This window comes from Cervus canadensis, chromosome 22, assembly GCF_019320065.1.
Source record: "Cervus canadensis isolate Bull #8, Minnesota chromosome 22, ASM1932006v1, whole genome shotgun sequence".
Lineage (NCBI taxonomy): Eukaryota > Metazoa > Chordata > Mammalia > Artiodactyla > Cervidae > Cervus > Cervus canadensis.
The window spans coordinates 35,979,681-35,995,197 of NC_057407.1; the positions used below are offsets into that span (position 1 = coordinate 35,979,681).

The 15,517-nt window shown below is 37.5% G+C and overlaps 1 protein-coding gene across 3 annotated transcripts in view; it reads left to right on the forward strand.

The window, feature by feature from the left end:
* The window catches only part of CNTN4 (contactin 4), a 975,711-nt gene that overhangs the window by 632,172 nt on the left and 328,022 nt on the right, over positions 1-15,517 (forward strand). For all 3 annotated transcript variants that reach the window (XM_043443117.1, XM_043443116.1, XM_043443118.1), the window contains 2 exons: positions 2,798-2,924; positions 10,053-10,228. In XM_043443117.1, the coding sequence (XP_043299052.1) occupies positions 2,798-2,924; positions 10,053-10,228 (303 nt within the window). The remainder of the gene's footprint in view (positions 1-2,797; positions 2,925-10,052; positions 10,229-15,517) is intronic.

Sequence of the window (15,517 nt, forward strand, 5' to 3'; positions counted from 1 at the left end):
GCATAGCGAGACTAGGTGATCCTCCCTAGTTCATAGAGTTAGCTGACAAAAGGCACTGAATCTCGGTTCCTAGTCTTTCTGCATCCGTATTCTACTTGTTCTCTCAACAAGGTCAGAGGCTGTCCCTATTCCTCTAAAATAAAATACCATTCAGTTTGCTTTTCTTGAGTCCTTAATTTTTCTTCTACCCTAACCTCAACATGTGAAGTTTTAAAGCCTGGATTAAAAGCCTTAAAAGAAATTACCTTATTATATTTCACCTTGATCCCCAAATCTGCTTTCTTCTTTTTCCTCAGTCCTGGTTCACCTGAATGAATTCAGTCTCATCCTATCACCTATCAACAGAAGGCTGGTTATTAAGGTCTTCCAGGACCACAGTTGTAGTTCACATCCATCCAGATAATCACATATTAGGGGAAAATGGATTGCGAGCTACAGGGTGCTATTCAGTATCACTTTACCTCATAGCCACTGGCCCTTCTGTATCAAAATTTGTTAGGCAGTGCCTAAATCGGCTGGCTGAACATTAAAAAGTGAAAAATACCTCAAATAGAACGGTTCTTATGGACCATGTTTGATGTTTAAGCTAGTGTAGTTGGTACCACAAAACAAGCAGAAATGGATAAGATACAGCCATGCTGTCCAGGAGCTTATAGCCCAAAGAAGGGGAAAGAAAGATCCAAATGCATGAAACAGACAAAGATGTGTCCACCAAGAGATAATTTATAAATCATGTGGTTAGAGGAAGACCTGAGGTTCTAGAAAAGCCTTCTAGGAAAAAAGAAATGAGATTGTAAAGAATGAAAGCCACTTTCCTGGTATGGATAGTGTTGCTGAAACCCTGTTTATCAGTGCAGAATAGGAACATAGAGACTAAGTACACTGCTGCTTCTCATTATTATTATATCTACGAAATTATTGTTTGCTTTCAACTATGATATCCCCTTAACAGAGCAGAGATGTTTTAACTTTGTGACAGTAGACAGGCTTCCAGGGTGACAGAAGCACAAAAGTCAGGTAGGAGGCACAAAATATGAGTTTTAATGTTTTGCCAGGCCAAAGCGGCCGCAACAGGCTAATGCCTTCAAAATTGTGTGACCCTCCCCACCCACCGGAGGGGTAGTGAGGAGTTTCATAGTGTTCAAGCAACAGGGTATGATCAACTCATGGACAATCCTGGAACTGGTTGGCATCGAGGTGAAGTTTCAAGCATCATCAACTTTCTGATTTGATCCTGTCTAGGGTCTTGTTTTTGTAGTTTTCATCTAGGAGGGGTCTGCTTCCTGTAAAAACAACTTGGAATGAGTGTCCGGTCTTTATCTGTATCTTTAAGGAAACTGGAAGTTCAGTGACTTTGTTGTGTAGCAGCTGTATAGTCTGGATTGTGACCAGCTCCCCAGACCAATAGCTGTTCTCTTTCTATATATTCATGTTTCTCAATCATTAACTGTTGAGTCATGTGTGTACATGCATGCTAAGTCACTTCAGTTGTGTCTGATTCTTTACTACCCTATGAATTGTAAATAGCCAGGCTCCTCTGTCCGTGAGATTTTCCGGGCAAGAATACTGGAGTGGGTTGCCATACCCTGCTTCAGGGGATCTTCCTGACCCAGGAATCAAACCCATGTCTGTTGCATCTCCTGCACTGGCAGGCAAAGGTGGTACTGGTGAATAAACAACTTGCCTTTCAAAGCAGCAAATGCAAGAGATGTGGGTTTGGTCCCTGGATTGGGAAGATCCCCTGGAAAAGGGAATGGCAACCCACTCCAGTGTTCTTGCCTGGGAAATCCCATGGACAGAGGAGCCTGGCAGGCTAAAGTCCATGGGCATGACTGAACATGAATGCACACAGGCTCTTACTTCAAAAGATGAGGACACAAGGCCTTGTGCAAGGTTTCAGTGATGAGGTGTGTTTTGACCAATATTTATTTAGGTGTTTGCTTTAGAAGTATATGCACATTACATTGTTGTTTCAAATCTTGCTTGTTGTTTATTCCTTTCTTTGAACTTTGCAGCTCTATGACAATAAGTTTTGTGCATCTTGCTTCTGTTATGGAGAATTTATAAATTCATACCTCATTTGTATTAATATACTCAAGCCTCCTTGAAGTTGAAATAGACTAATCTGACTGTAACTGAACTTGTCTACTGAGTCAGTCCCAGCTGTGTGATATGTACACAAGTGCCCCCATGTATTGGTTCATAACAGGTTAAAAAAAAAAAAAAACTATTCATTTACCAAGCATAATTTGAGCACCATGACTCTAGGTTATTGTTTATTTACCTATGTATGCAATTTCTAAAAGCTTTATACATATTTTAGCAGTATACTGATGCTTCTCATTATTAATGTATTTATGAAATCACTATTGCTTACTTCCAACTATGTTATCCCATTACAGAGGAGAAACATTTTAACATTAGACAGCCTTCCAGGATGACAGCCGCACAAAAGGCATGTAGGAGGCACAAAATGTGAACAAAATCAGAGGTTGGACTAAGGTCAGACAGAACAGTAAGAAGTGGAGAAGAGAAAAGGGAATGCCAAGCCGTTCTGGTTCTGGAATTTGTGGGAAAAATAAGTCATCAGTATGAAATACGAGAGTCCATATTACTGCTTCGTAATTCACAAAGATTACTCTTCAATAGGAAATGTTATACAGAGGCTGGACTGAATCTGTTGTGTATTACTATTTTTTGTTTGTTTACCTCTTTTATTTTTATTTTGTTGTTATTTCCTATAATTCTCCCTATCAGGAATATGTTCATTTCGGGACATTTTCTTTTCTCATTTCAGATGACTACACACTGCATGGTCCAATTTTCATTCAAGAACCAAGTCATGTAATGTTCCCTTTGGACTCTGAGGAGAAAAAAGTGAAGCTCAGTTGTGAAGTTAAAGGGAATCCGAAACCTCACATCAGGTTTGTTGACTTAAAAACATGTATTTCCATGCGTACACTTTCTATTAGTAAAACCAACAAATACTTATGGAGTGCTGATTACATAAAGAGCTTTTAGACGGACATCGTTGTATATCCTGAGATGCTAAAGAGACGCTCATATTCATGAACAGTTTAGTACCCAACTTTGTTTCTGTCAATACTAGAAATTAAATATTCTGATTGACCATTTCACTGAAAGCATTAACATCACTTAACATATTTTTTTAAAACATCTTTTAAAAATGCATCAATAAACTGGCAGGAAAGTAAGGAATGTTTAATAAATGATTTGGAACCCAAAGAAGCAAACTGAACACTAAAGTCATTTTTCACCTTGTGAATTGCAGCTTTGGGTTTTATAGTGTCACAGGGGACTAGGGTCACGAGACAAGGCCCAGCCTCAACCAACTGGAGAATCTAACATGAAAAAACCTTCCAGAATATACTTGGAATTCAAGGGATATAATCGTATGGTGAATGTAAAAGAATTAGCCTTGCCTCCCAAAGGACTGAAAAGCAAAAAGTAATCACCTATTTCAAACCTTGGTGCTACATGATTTTAGTAACAGACGAAGCACAGCTGAAAAGAGAATTAGTAATGTGCAAGACATATCTGAAGAAATTGTCTAGAAGCAGCAGATAAAGAGGAGCAAAATGTGACAGAGAAGAGATTAAGCGAAAACATTCACATATCTAATCAGAATTCCATAAGGAATGAAAAAAAAGAGGCAGAAGCATTATTTAAGGAGAAAACTAAGAATTTTCCAAAGCTAATTAAACATTCAAATCTACAGATTTTGTAAACCTAATGAATTTCAAGCAGTGCAAACAAAAATAAAGCCCTGTATAGAGTTATCATGGTGAAACAGAAAAACACTTAACTTGAAGATATGATCGTAAATGTAGGCCACAGTTGTAATACAGATAACTTTCAAAGAGATGACAGTTAAACCAGCAGCTGACTTCTCAATAGCAACAAAAAAAAGCAAAAGAGAAGACAGAATCTTCAATATGCTGAGAGAAATTAACTATAAAATTTTTGTATAACAGAAATACTTTTTATAAAGTAGAACAAAGTAAATGAGTTTTTAGGTAGATAGAAATTGAAGTTTGACTCCAGCAGACCCTGCCTAAAGAAAATTCTGAAAGATATACTTTAAACAGAAAAAAAATAATCCCAGGTAGACTGCCTTTAGATATAAGAGTGAATGATAAGTAAAGCAAATGGTAAAGGTTAGTATTTCCACATAAAAACCAATTGCACTAAACAACAAAAATAGTAAAAGCATACTATCTTGTGAAGATTAAAAGAGAAAATTTAAAAGTCATGACAATATTAGAAATAAATTAAAAACATATATACTACACAGTGGAATCTGTATGGTTAAAAAAATGAACTAAAGTTGGATCCCTACCTCACAGCATACACAAGGGTCAATTCCCAGTGAATAGAAGACCAACATGCAAAATTTGCAAAATGTTTCAAAGGAAATAGGCATCCATATTTAAGACTTTAGAGGGAAGAAAAAAAAATCAATTATAACCAAAAAGAACAAATGATAGAAGAAAATATTTAACTTCACTAATGTTAAAAATTGCTGTTCAGTAGAATATACTGGGATGAGTAAAATTATAAGCTTCCAACTGGGAGAAGATATTTGTGATACATATTATTTATAAAGTCTAAACTATTTAAAGAATTCCTAAAAATCAAAAGATAACAGACATGTAACCTAATTAAAACATTACCAAAAGACTTGATCAGGTACTTCCTAGAAAAGACTATTAAATATCCATTAAGCATTCAATAAGATTACCATTAGTAAATGTGCCCTGTGTGTGCTTAGTCAGTCATGTCCGACTCTTTGCGACCCCATGGACTATAGCCTGCCAGACTCCTTGTCCATGGGGATTCTCTAAGCAAGAAGACTGGAGTACGTTGCCATGCCCTCCTCCAAGGATCAAACCCAGGTCTCCTGCATTGCAGGTGGATTCTTTACCCTTTTTGTTTGAGCCACCAGGGAATAAATAGCCCCCATTAATAAATAGAAATGTATAAATTAAAACTAAAATGACAGACTCTTTCAAACTCAACAGATTTACAGAAATTTGCAAGAACAAATTTAGCATAAGTAATATACTGAATATAACTTGGCATGTTCATACACGGTAACCCAATGAAGTAGTGAAAATGAATGAACTAGAACTACAACAACACTATCATAGGAACATAATGTTGAGTCAACAAAGCAAGTCACAGAAGAATACAGAGTATAATCCTGTATTTATTAAGTTCCAAAGCAGGTAAGATAGAGTAGTTGTTTAAGGATACTAGCATATGTGATAAAATCATAAAGAAAATCAAAAGAATGAAATAGCAAAATTCGGAGTTATCATGAACCACTGAGAGGAAAATGATTGGAATGAAAATGGAAATAGGAGACTTCACAAGTAATAATATTCTTTGTCTCAGAGGTCTTTCTAAATATCTTATAAATATAATTTTGTCTCTATTCACATTTAATGGTATAAACCTTACGCTAATAATCAATATATGTGGTAGTATGTGAAAACCAAAAGAATATATGGCATGTGTATCACAGTTTAGGGGAAGAGATTGGAACCATCCAAGAGTTATAGAAGAAGTAGAATTTGAACCGAGGTAGATGGTTTTCAAATTGGAAGGATGGTGGCATTAACAGAGTAGGAATTATTTTACAATTTAGTTTGTGTGCCAATTCGTTTATTCATCAAACAGCATTATTCGGGACCACTCCACTGATTTTTCAGACTGGAGTCTAGTCCATGGAGTTGACTCAGGAATGACCCTGGCTGAATTATGTAGGGTTTCCACACAAGATTCCTTCACAGTAGTTCTGCTTTGAACTAGGGTGTATATTAGGATTTTTAAAAATACATCCTTTAGGAAAGGTGTTTAAACCACCATATTAAGCAGCTGCAATGTTCCAGTATCATGCTAGGTTTGAAGAATTCAAAGCTGAATAAACTACGTGTTCAAGCAGTATACTTTGGTGGTGAGTGCCTAGGGAAGGAAGTACAAGGTTAAGTGTGAGAAAAGGATGTCCAGGTTCTAGGGTATCATGAGGAAAGAAGGTCTGCTTCAGGGTAGAGAGGGAGGATATAAATAAAAGTTTCCCAGAAAAGGAGATACTTCACTGAATTTAGGGCAAATGATCTTTTGTCATAGGGATGGAAAAAGGAAGTATATTCTAGAAAGAAAAAAATGCCCTCTCCAATAGACCATATAATTCGGATGAACATGTATTTTATCATCCAAACCAGGACACTTATGAGAGCGAAAGGCCATTGTTAATAATCATCTAGGACAATAAGTGTATACCCAGAACTGCCCTGGACAAATCAGAATATGTAGTTATTCTCCCTATATTAAGTTGAATTCAAAGCTATATCAAATAGTTTTTTTAATGCTTTATATAGTAAAAATAAATAAATAAATGCAAGAGGGAAAGGTTCCTACACACATAAATGATGATATAATGGCCCCCAGTTTTTAGTACATCTCCAAGTTCATGTGAGCAATAAATGAAAACAAAATTTGCAGCAGAATCTGGCAAGTTGATGCTTTGTTTCTCCCCAAACTGTGACCTTTAATTAACACTGCCTTTGTAACATTGTGCTTCTAGATATAAGGGCTTGCTTTGTTATTTAAAATAATCAGAGGAACAGAAACCTATTATGTTTTTAAAGATTGCTGGGAAACACTGAGAAGAAAAGTTTTAATTACGTGCACTAGGAATTGGTTACAGTGTACTTTCTTTTCCTTTATTATACTTCTAGCAGTTTCTCATGAAATAATAGCTCATTGGTACCTAGGAGCTAAAAAACTCCCTTCTGTGGAAGGAAAGAGCAAGAGAAAGAATGGCGAGATCAGATATTTTCAACATCTTTCTGGCTGAACTTTATCTGGGTTCAGGCTGACTTTGAGGGGGAGAAATTCATAGGAGAAATTCAAGGTGACTTCTCCATGGGGGTCTTCGCCATTAGGTTTTTCCCTCAAGCACCCAGATTGACCTCTCTTCTTTGTGTTTATTCCCTGAACAGAGCCTTGTCTTTTTACTGTTTCCTTCCCCTCAATTTTGAAAGGATTGACTCAGACCCAGAAAAACTTAAGAAGTTTTGACTTGTGCACACTTGCCTTGTATTAAAGTTCCCTGAGGACATGTGACATTACGTATGGCTCTCAGCCTCCCTTTCCCATCAGAAAGGATGGTCAAGTACTCGATGGAAGTACTTTTACTGTGAAGTTAGTATTCAGCTTGGTTTGCAGACTACAGATTCCAGGTCAGAAAGGTCCTTCCCCTTCTTAGCTGCCAATTTGAAATAGTGAACAAAGAAAAAGGGATGTTTTGCTACAATCCATCCCATAGATAGCTTCCCACTAAGGTCTGAAAAATGATACCTTCCAGAGCTTCACAGTATTTGGTTGTTCACAGCCCCCCCACCGCCCCCCGCCCCCCGCCCCCTGAAGAGGATGGCATTGTGTTTCCCCAAGTGATGCAGAAATCAGCTTATGAGACTCACCCATTTGCCCTGGCCCTTGGGAAAAATCTCTGTGTGCCAAATGAGCATACCTCTCCATGGCCAGTTCTTAAAAGACTTCTCAAACACTGAAAATAAATTGTGAATTTTTCAAGACTGTTCCAGTAAGGAATAAGATAAGGAATTCAACGCAGTCCACATTCAATTGGAATGAACAGTGACTGCATTGCAATAAAACTTGGTATAGGGCTTTGTAAAGGAGACTCAGCTGCATTTCACAGCAAGTGCTTTATTTTCTAAATAATGCATTGTACGTAAAAGCGGGTGATAAAGTAGATTAATGGACTTTCTACAGAACATTTCAGTTGAGATTACAAGTGTAGACAGACCCGCAGAGGTGTTCTCATTATCCCTACAAAGACTTTTCTAAAAAGACTCACGTGGTCTCATTCCTGAGTTCCATACTCTGCTTGTGGCTCACATTATATTGCAATTTCCTCTTTGAGTTTTTAGATTTGTCATATTAAATTGCTCAACTATCATTTGAAGTGAGAGTTATGATAGAGATGTGACCAGCTGACTCAAAAAATATCTAGGGCAGGCAGCCAGCTCTGGAAATTCATGAGCATATAGACCTGCTAGGATATAACCTGGCTGTTCTCTTTTTATTGCTTATTACTTTCTTGTCTGTGTCAGAACACAGAATTACTGTCAAGCTTAAGAACAGTTTCAATTTCTAATACCCATCTTCTTATAAACAAACACATAGAGTTATGTCCCATTTCCCAATCAGGTCCACCTTCCCCACCCCTCATGTTTCTATATTTTCGCTTTTCAAAGACACAGACATGAAAAAACACACCACCATGCTGTGGTAGGCTAGGATGCTTCATAAGTTGTGTGTGCACACAGCTAAAATATCCAGCCAAGAAGTAAAATATTTAGTGAAATACCACAAGCATTGATTGAGAACACTGAGTGTCAAGTTCTAAATGACTGACAAGAGAATACAGAAGTGATACAGGCAAGCTATCTAAAGTGAAGGCAGAATGCCCACCTAAACAAGTAAGGAGAATTCTGTAGGAGGTTGGGGGGAGCTGTGATTTATCTTGACCAAGGATATTGAGGAAGACGTCATTAGAAAAAGTGTGGTTTAAGATTGCAGTGTGAGAGACATGTTGGTGGAAAAAAAGCACTCACCCTAATGTTTTTTGTTGAATACCACTATCCAAAATCTGAAAGTAACTGACCTTTCATTTTTTTCATTTAAATCCTTTTACGCTATGCATGCCAGCCCTAGTGCCCCAGAATGTTATAAGAGGGTGCACAATGAGGATGTATGTATATGCACACATTTAAATATTGTGTTTTTTATTTGTTTGTTTGAAGGAAATAAAATGACTGTTTCTCACTCTTTAGTCTTGTTATTGTTTCTGATCAATTTTCTTTGTGCTCTAGTCTTGCTTTATTTTTGGTCCCCTAGTGTGAATGCTCCTAGGAAACTATTGATGATAATTCAGATGCTGACTATGCTGTTTTCATTACCTGATTTGGGTTTAACCAAAATGTTCATTCTGGCTCTTCTGTAAGATGTCATGGAAAAACCCAAATGAACTTTTCGGTCAAGCCAATATTTTATGTAGGATAGTGGGGAAGGAAGAGGAAAAAAAAAACAAGATAGTCATTGTATTATATTAGTTTGAAAGTTTGTACTTATTAAAACAACTTACTGAAAGGCCCTTTGGTTAAAATAAGCTCTCTCTGGAATGTTATTGGCTGTTTAGAAAAAAAGAAAGGAAAAGAAAAGTAGATTTTGTTACTAAAGTTTTGCTGTTTGAATGGGTGAGTCCCACTAAAACTAATTTATTGGGCCAGACCGTGTACTCAGATTCAGATGATCTGAGTAAACAAACAGGAAAACAGCAAAACCCTCTTTGTGTCTGTTACCTAATGGCCTGATCTGCAGTTCGTTGGGCTGGTTGATTGATGTTTGAGTGCCGGTAGCTAAGGAGATCTTCAGAGTGATCCGTGGTTAAGGCTAGTTTGGTTCCTAAGACAGCTCTAGATCAATAGAATGCCTCTGCTTTGTAGTCAGACATTTCAGTCATATTAAGGACCAAGTCAAAGCAAATCTGCTGCAATTTCATCAAATACTCAGCCAACTACCCGAAAGTGGGGTATTCTGTTATCTCTATAGACCTTTTAAAGAATGACTGAAAACCAGAAAAAGAACTTTTACTGAGGAGTGCTATTTGAAGATGCTTATACAAGATGCTATAGGAAATTTCCAAAAAGAAAAAAAGAAAAAAAGGAGTGAAGTGTCTGTAGCAGTGTAAACAGTCATAAAAACAGGTGTTAAAATTTTAATATCAGTTTACCTAAAAAGGATGTGCTCATTTCATAAACATTTGGTTGACACCATTTCTATGTAGAGCTTTTCTAATTTTTTTTTTTACCATGGTTAAAAAAATAGTCACAGACGATGTTTTATGCTATTTGTAGATTTTTATATATATATATTTTAGACAATTCAGAAATATTGTTTAATATTACAAGGCTTTATCTACTGGCATTTTTATACTATAGGTGGAAGTTAAACGGAACAGATGTTGACATTGGTATGGATTTCCGCTACAGTGTTGTTGAAGGCAGCTTGTTGATCAATAACCCCAATAAAACCCAAGATGCTGGAATGTACCAGTGCATAGCAACAAACTCGTTTGGAACAATTGTTAGCAGAGAAGCAAAGCTTCAGTTTGCTTGTAAGTAGCAATTATATCATATTGCAAAAGTGACTTTGAATTTTTGTGCCATTGTACCAATCAACCTTTAAAGCAGTTTATCTTAAAAAGTCAAAGAGATTTCAGTTTGTTATATTGGTCTTCTTTACCTTTTTAAATATTTGCACAGCACCTTTTTTGTAGGATAAATGGTAAATCTGAATGGGAAGATGTTTTCATCTGAACTTACAAGGGTTGCAATAGTTTGACTATATGATAACTTGGTTATATGATACTCTATACACATAACTTCACATACACTCAAATTTATACACATAAAGTTTACATATACAACAGGTTATACACACACACATTTTAAGGAGAGTGTGTATAAGCAAGCAATGGAACTGCCAGTAAATGCCGGTACTGCAAAGTGCTTTAGCCATAAAGCTCACAGCTGGAAAAGAGAAAACCTTGGTAGTGTATTAATCCTATAATTCTCTAGTTCTTCTTTCTTTGAAAGAAAAGGGACGTTTTGAAAGCCATTACATAAACAAAAAGTAGAGACAATCAAAGCTTTACCTTTTGTATTTCTGGTTTAGAACATTTAAAAAACAATTTGCTGTCTCTTAAGACCACCGCCTAATAAAAGTTTATGAGCATATGGAAAGATAGTGGAATTTAGAAATAGCAAGTTGAAAGTAAAATTCACGGGCAAGAGCAGTCAGTACACATTTTTAATAGACGCCTTAGAGGATGGCTGTTCAGCTGCATTTTAAAGCATTTATGTATTTGCTTATGATTATATGTTTCCTTGTGTAAAATTCCAACTCATATAGCAGTGCATTAATGTCAAAAGTTTCCTAATTATGAAGTCTGTTGGCAATAACGCTGTAGAATAGTCTCATTAATAAAATCCTCTCAGGAAACTCAACACCAAATATACCTAATATCCAGTGCTTAATCTATTATTGCCATTTGGTGGCATTTTTATTAATTGAGAAATGAGTTTTCTAAGTATTAGGTATATATGGGACTCCAGGATTATTTTATTTTTGAATTTCTTCTGAGGTAGTCTTCCAAGTAATCTAAAGTGAGCAGAAAAAAAGGAGGGTGTGTCTGATTGAGTGGTATAGAGCCAAAGTGTTTATTTCTCTTGGTTTAACACAAATCTAATATCTATATTTATTTTTAACAAGGGGATTCGTTTGGATTCTTTTTAGAAAATGATCATAAACTCCCAGAGTAGGGAAATCTCCATATTAAATTTCTTTTATTTTTGGATTTCACGATGTGGGAAATTTTAAAAAACAGTAACAATAATAGCACCAGAAAAGAGGTTAACATACCAGGAGCAACTTTTCATTTTTCTAATTTATGACATTTAAAACATAACTTACTAACTCTTAAGACTCTCCTTTTGTAAAAGTCCATACATTTCTACTACCAAAAATATTGGAAAGACAGAATCTCATGTTCAGCTACAGTCATTTAAACAGGGGCTTCCCAGGCAGCACAGTAGTAAAGAATCCGCCTGCCAATGCAGGATACACAAGAGACGTGGATTCCATCCCTGGGTGGAGAAGATCCCCTGGAAGAGGAAATAGCAACCCATTCCAGTATCCTTGCCTGGAAAATTCCATGGACAGAGGAACCTGCTGGGCTACAGTCCATGGGGCCATAAAGAGTCGGATGCAACTGAGCATGCAGTCACACATTCATATTTAAATAGGTCAGTTCAGCCAAAGTAAAACTCTCCCACTCATTTTGCATTTGAGTGGCCTAAGTTTGACATCAGCCCTGCTTTCCTCACCCTTCATGCCTAATATCCTACAACCCTCAGAATCCTTGGTTGATAATCACTCAGTTTGAAAAATTCTGAAGATAGAGAGCTCATCTGTTCATTACAAAGCATCCTGAACCATAGTTGCTCTAGTGGAAAAACACAAAAACAAGTTCAATATCTCTTCCTTGAAATTGAAATAGGTATTTAAGTCTCTCATCTTCATTTCTGGTACTTACTCTATGATTTTGGTGAGGCTTCAACTCTGAAAATATGGTCATACTCCCTGTCCCATATTTATTTTCTTCTCTAGGTACTTAATCCACAACCAATTTCTTCACAACACAATTACACTCAATTATATATCAATTATATATCAGTGAGGTTCGTGACATTATACAGGAGACAGGGAGCAAGACCATCCCCATGGAAAAGAAATGCAAAGAAGCAAAACAATTGTCTGAGGAGGCCTTACAAATACCTGAGAAAAGAAGAGAAGCAAAAAGCAAAGGAGAAAAGGAAAGATATTCCCATTTGAATGCAGAGTTCCAAATAGCCAGGAGAGGTAAGAAAGCCTTCCTCAGGGATCAATGCAAAGAAGTAGAGGAAAACAACAGAATGGGAAAGACTAGAGATCTCTTCAAGAAAATTGGAGATACCAAGGGAACATTTCATGCAAAAATGGGCTCAATAAAGGACAGAAATGGTATGGACCTAACAGAAGCAGAAGATATTAAGAAGAGGTGGCAAGAATACATAGAAGAACTGTACAAAAAAGATCTTCAGTATCCAGATAATCACAATGGTGTGATCACTCACCTAGAGCCAGACATCCTGGAATGTGAAGTCAAGTGGGCCTTAGAAAGCATCACTACTAACAAAGCTAGTGGATGTGATGGAATTCCAGTTGAGCTATTTCAAATCCTGAAAGATGATGCTGTGAAAGTGCTGAACTCAATATGCCAGCAAATTTGGAAAACTCAGCAGTGGCCACAGGACTGGAAAAGGTCTGTTTTCATTCCAATCCTTAAGAAAGGCAATCCCAAAGAATGCTCAAACTACCACACAATCGCAGTCTTCTCACATGCTAGTAAAGTAATGCTCAAAATTCTCCAAGTCAGGCTTCAGCAATATGTGAACTGAGAACTTCCAGATGTCCAACCTGGTTTTAGAAAAGGCAGAGGAACCAGAGATCAAATTGCCAACATCCACTGGATCATCGAAAAACAAGAGAGTTCCAGAAAAACATCTATTTCTGCTTTATTGACTACACCAAAGCCTTCGACTGTGTGGATCACAGTAAATTGTGGAAAATTCTGAAGGAGATGGGAATACCAGACCACCTGCCTCTTGAGAAACCTGTATGCAGGTCAGGAAGCAACAGTTAGAACTGGACATGGAACAACAGACTAGTTCCAAATAGGAAAAGGAGTATGTCAAGGCTGTATATTATCACCCTGCTTATTTAACTTATATGCAGAGTACATCATTAGAAATGCTGGGCTGGAAGAAGCACAAGGTGGAATTAAGACTGCCAGGAGAAATATCAATAACCTCAGATATGCAGATGACACCACCCTTATGGCAGAGAGTGAAGAGGAACTAAAAAGCCTTTGATGAAAGTGAAAGAGGAGAGTGAAAAAGTTGGCTTAAAGCTCAACATTCAGAAAACTAAGATCATGGCATCTGGTCCCATCACCTCATGGGAAACAGATGGGGAGACAGTGGAAACAGTGTCAGACTTTATTTTTTGGGGCTCCAAAATCACTGCAGATGGTAACTGCAGCCATGAAATCAAAAGACGCTTACTCCTTGGAAGGAAAGTTGTGACCAACTTAGACAGCATATTAAAAAGCAGAGACATTACTTTGCCAACAAAGGTCCGTCTGGTCAAGGCTATGGTTTTTCCAGTGGTCATGTATGGATGTGAGGGTTGGACTGTGAAGAAAGCTGAGTGCTGAAAAATTGATGCTTTTGAACTGTGGTGTTGGAGAAGACTCTTGAGAGTCCCTTGGACTGCAAGGAGATTCAATCAGTCCATTCCTAAAGCAGATCAGTCCTGGGTGTTCATTTGAAGGACTGATGCTGAAGCTGAAACTCCAATACTTTGGCCACCTCATGTGAAGAGTTGACTCATTGGAAAAGACCCTGATGCTGGGAGGGATTGGGGGCAGGAGGAGAAGGGGACCACAGAGGATGAGATGGCTGGATGGCATCAGCGACTCAATGGGCATGAGTTTGAGTAAACTCCGGGAGGTTGTGATGGACAGGGAGGCCTGGCGTGCTGCGATTCATGGGGTTGCAAAGAGTCGGACACGACTAAGTGACTAAACTGACTGACTGACTGACTGATCCTTTAGAAATGTACTTAATTCTATGCATGTATCTTGACCTTTGCAGAGGACAGTGGGAACAGTAGTATCCTAGGAAATGAATGTCTCCTTTGGCAAATGGGACTGACAATGATACTCATTGTTTTTGTTTTTATTTTTAAAGCTCCAACCTCATATTTCAACTTTATTTCATGTAAAAACAGAGCATTGATTTTTCATGAATGGCTATTAATCTAGAGCTCCCCAATCATGTTATTTTTTTACCTAAATCCAGAATATTATATTTACTTCTATTATATTCACCTTCTGAGTAGTGACCCTTCATTCCATCACAGTTGAAATAGTTTTAAATCTTTTTTTTTTTAATCTGACATATTGATTATCCTTCTCATTCAGTGTAGCAGAAAATGTGATAAGCATGTGTCCATTCAAATAATTGATAAAAAATGTTGACCTGGACAGGGCAGCCTGCCAGTAAGAATGTCCACTAAAATGAGATTAAATTTATAAATCAATATCCTTCACATCCTCTTGTTCAGTTAGCTGCAAATTTACCCGAACATACTACACTTGAACCCCAGTTTCTCCTACTTGTTCTTAGAGTGATGAGGACCTTTGCCTGGAGGAAATCAAGATGTACTGTTTCTACCCATCTGCTTATACCTGCTCTCTATGCATCTTCTCTAGCTCTTCCCTAACCATTCATCATAAAACAGCCAGAGTAATCTTTTAAACTTGTAAATGAGATCATTCCACTTTCCTGCATTACACCTTGTACTGCACTTAGAGTAAATCTCAAATTCATTACCATGGTCTTGTTTACATTTCTTGAAGATGACAAATGATCATTTGCACCAGGGCCTTGATACTTTCACTCTCCTTGCCTTATTTGCTTTTCTCCTGATCCTTCACATGCTCACTTCCTATGATTCTCTGTTCTCAAATGAGGTGTGACCTCCCAAGAGTAATTTTCCATATCACCATGTCTAACCTGGGCCTCCCAGGTGACGCTGATAGTAAAGAACCCGCCTGCTGGTGCAGAAAATGCAGATTTGACCCCTGGGTTGGGAAGATCCCCTGGAGGAGGGCATGGCAACCCACTCCAGTATTCTTGCCTGGAGAATCCCATGGACAGAGGAGCCTAGCGAGCTATAGTCCATGGGGCCTCAAAAGAGTCGGACAAGACTGAAGCAATTTAGCACACAAGCATGTCTA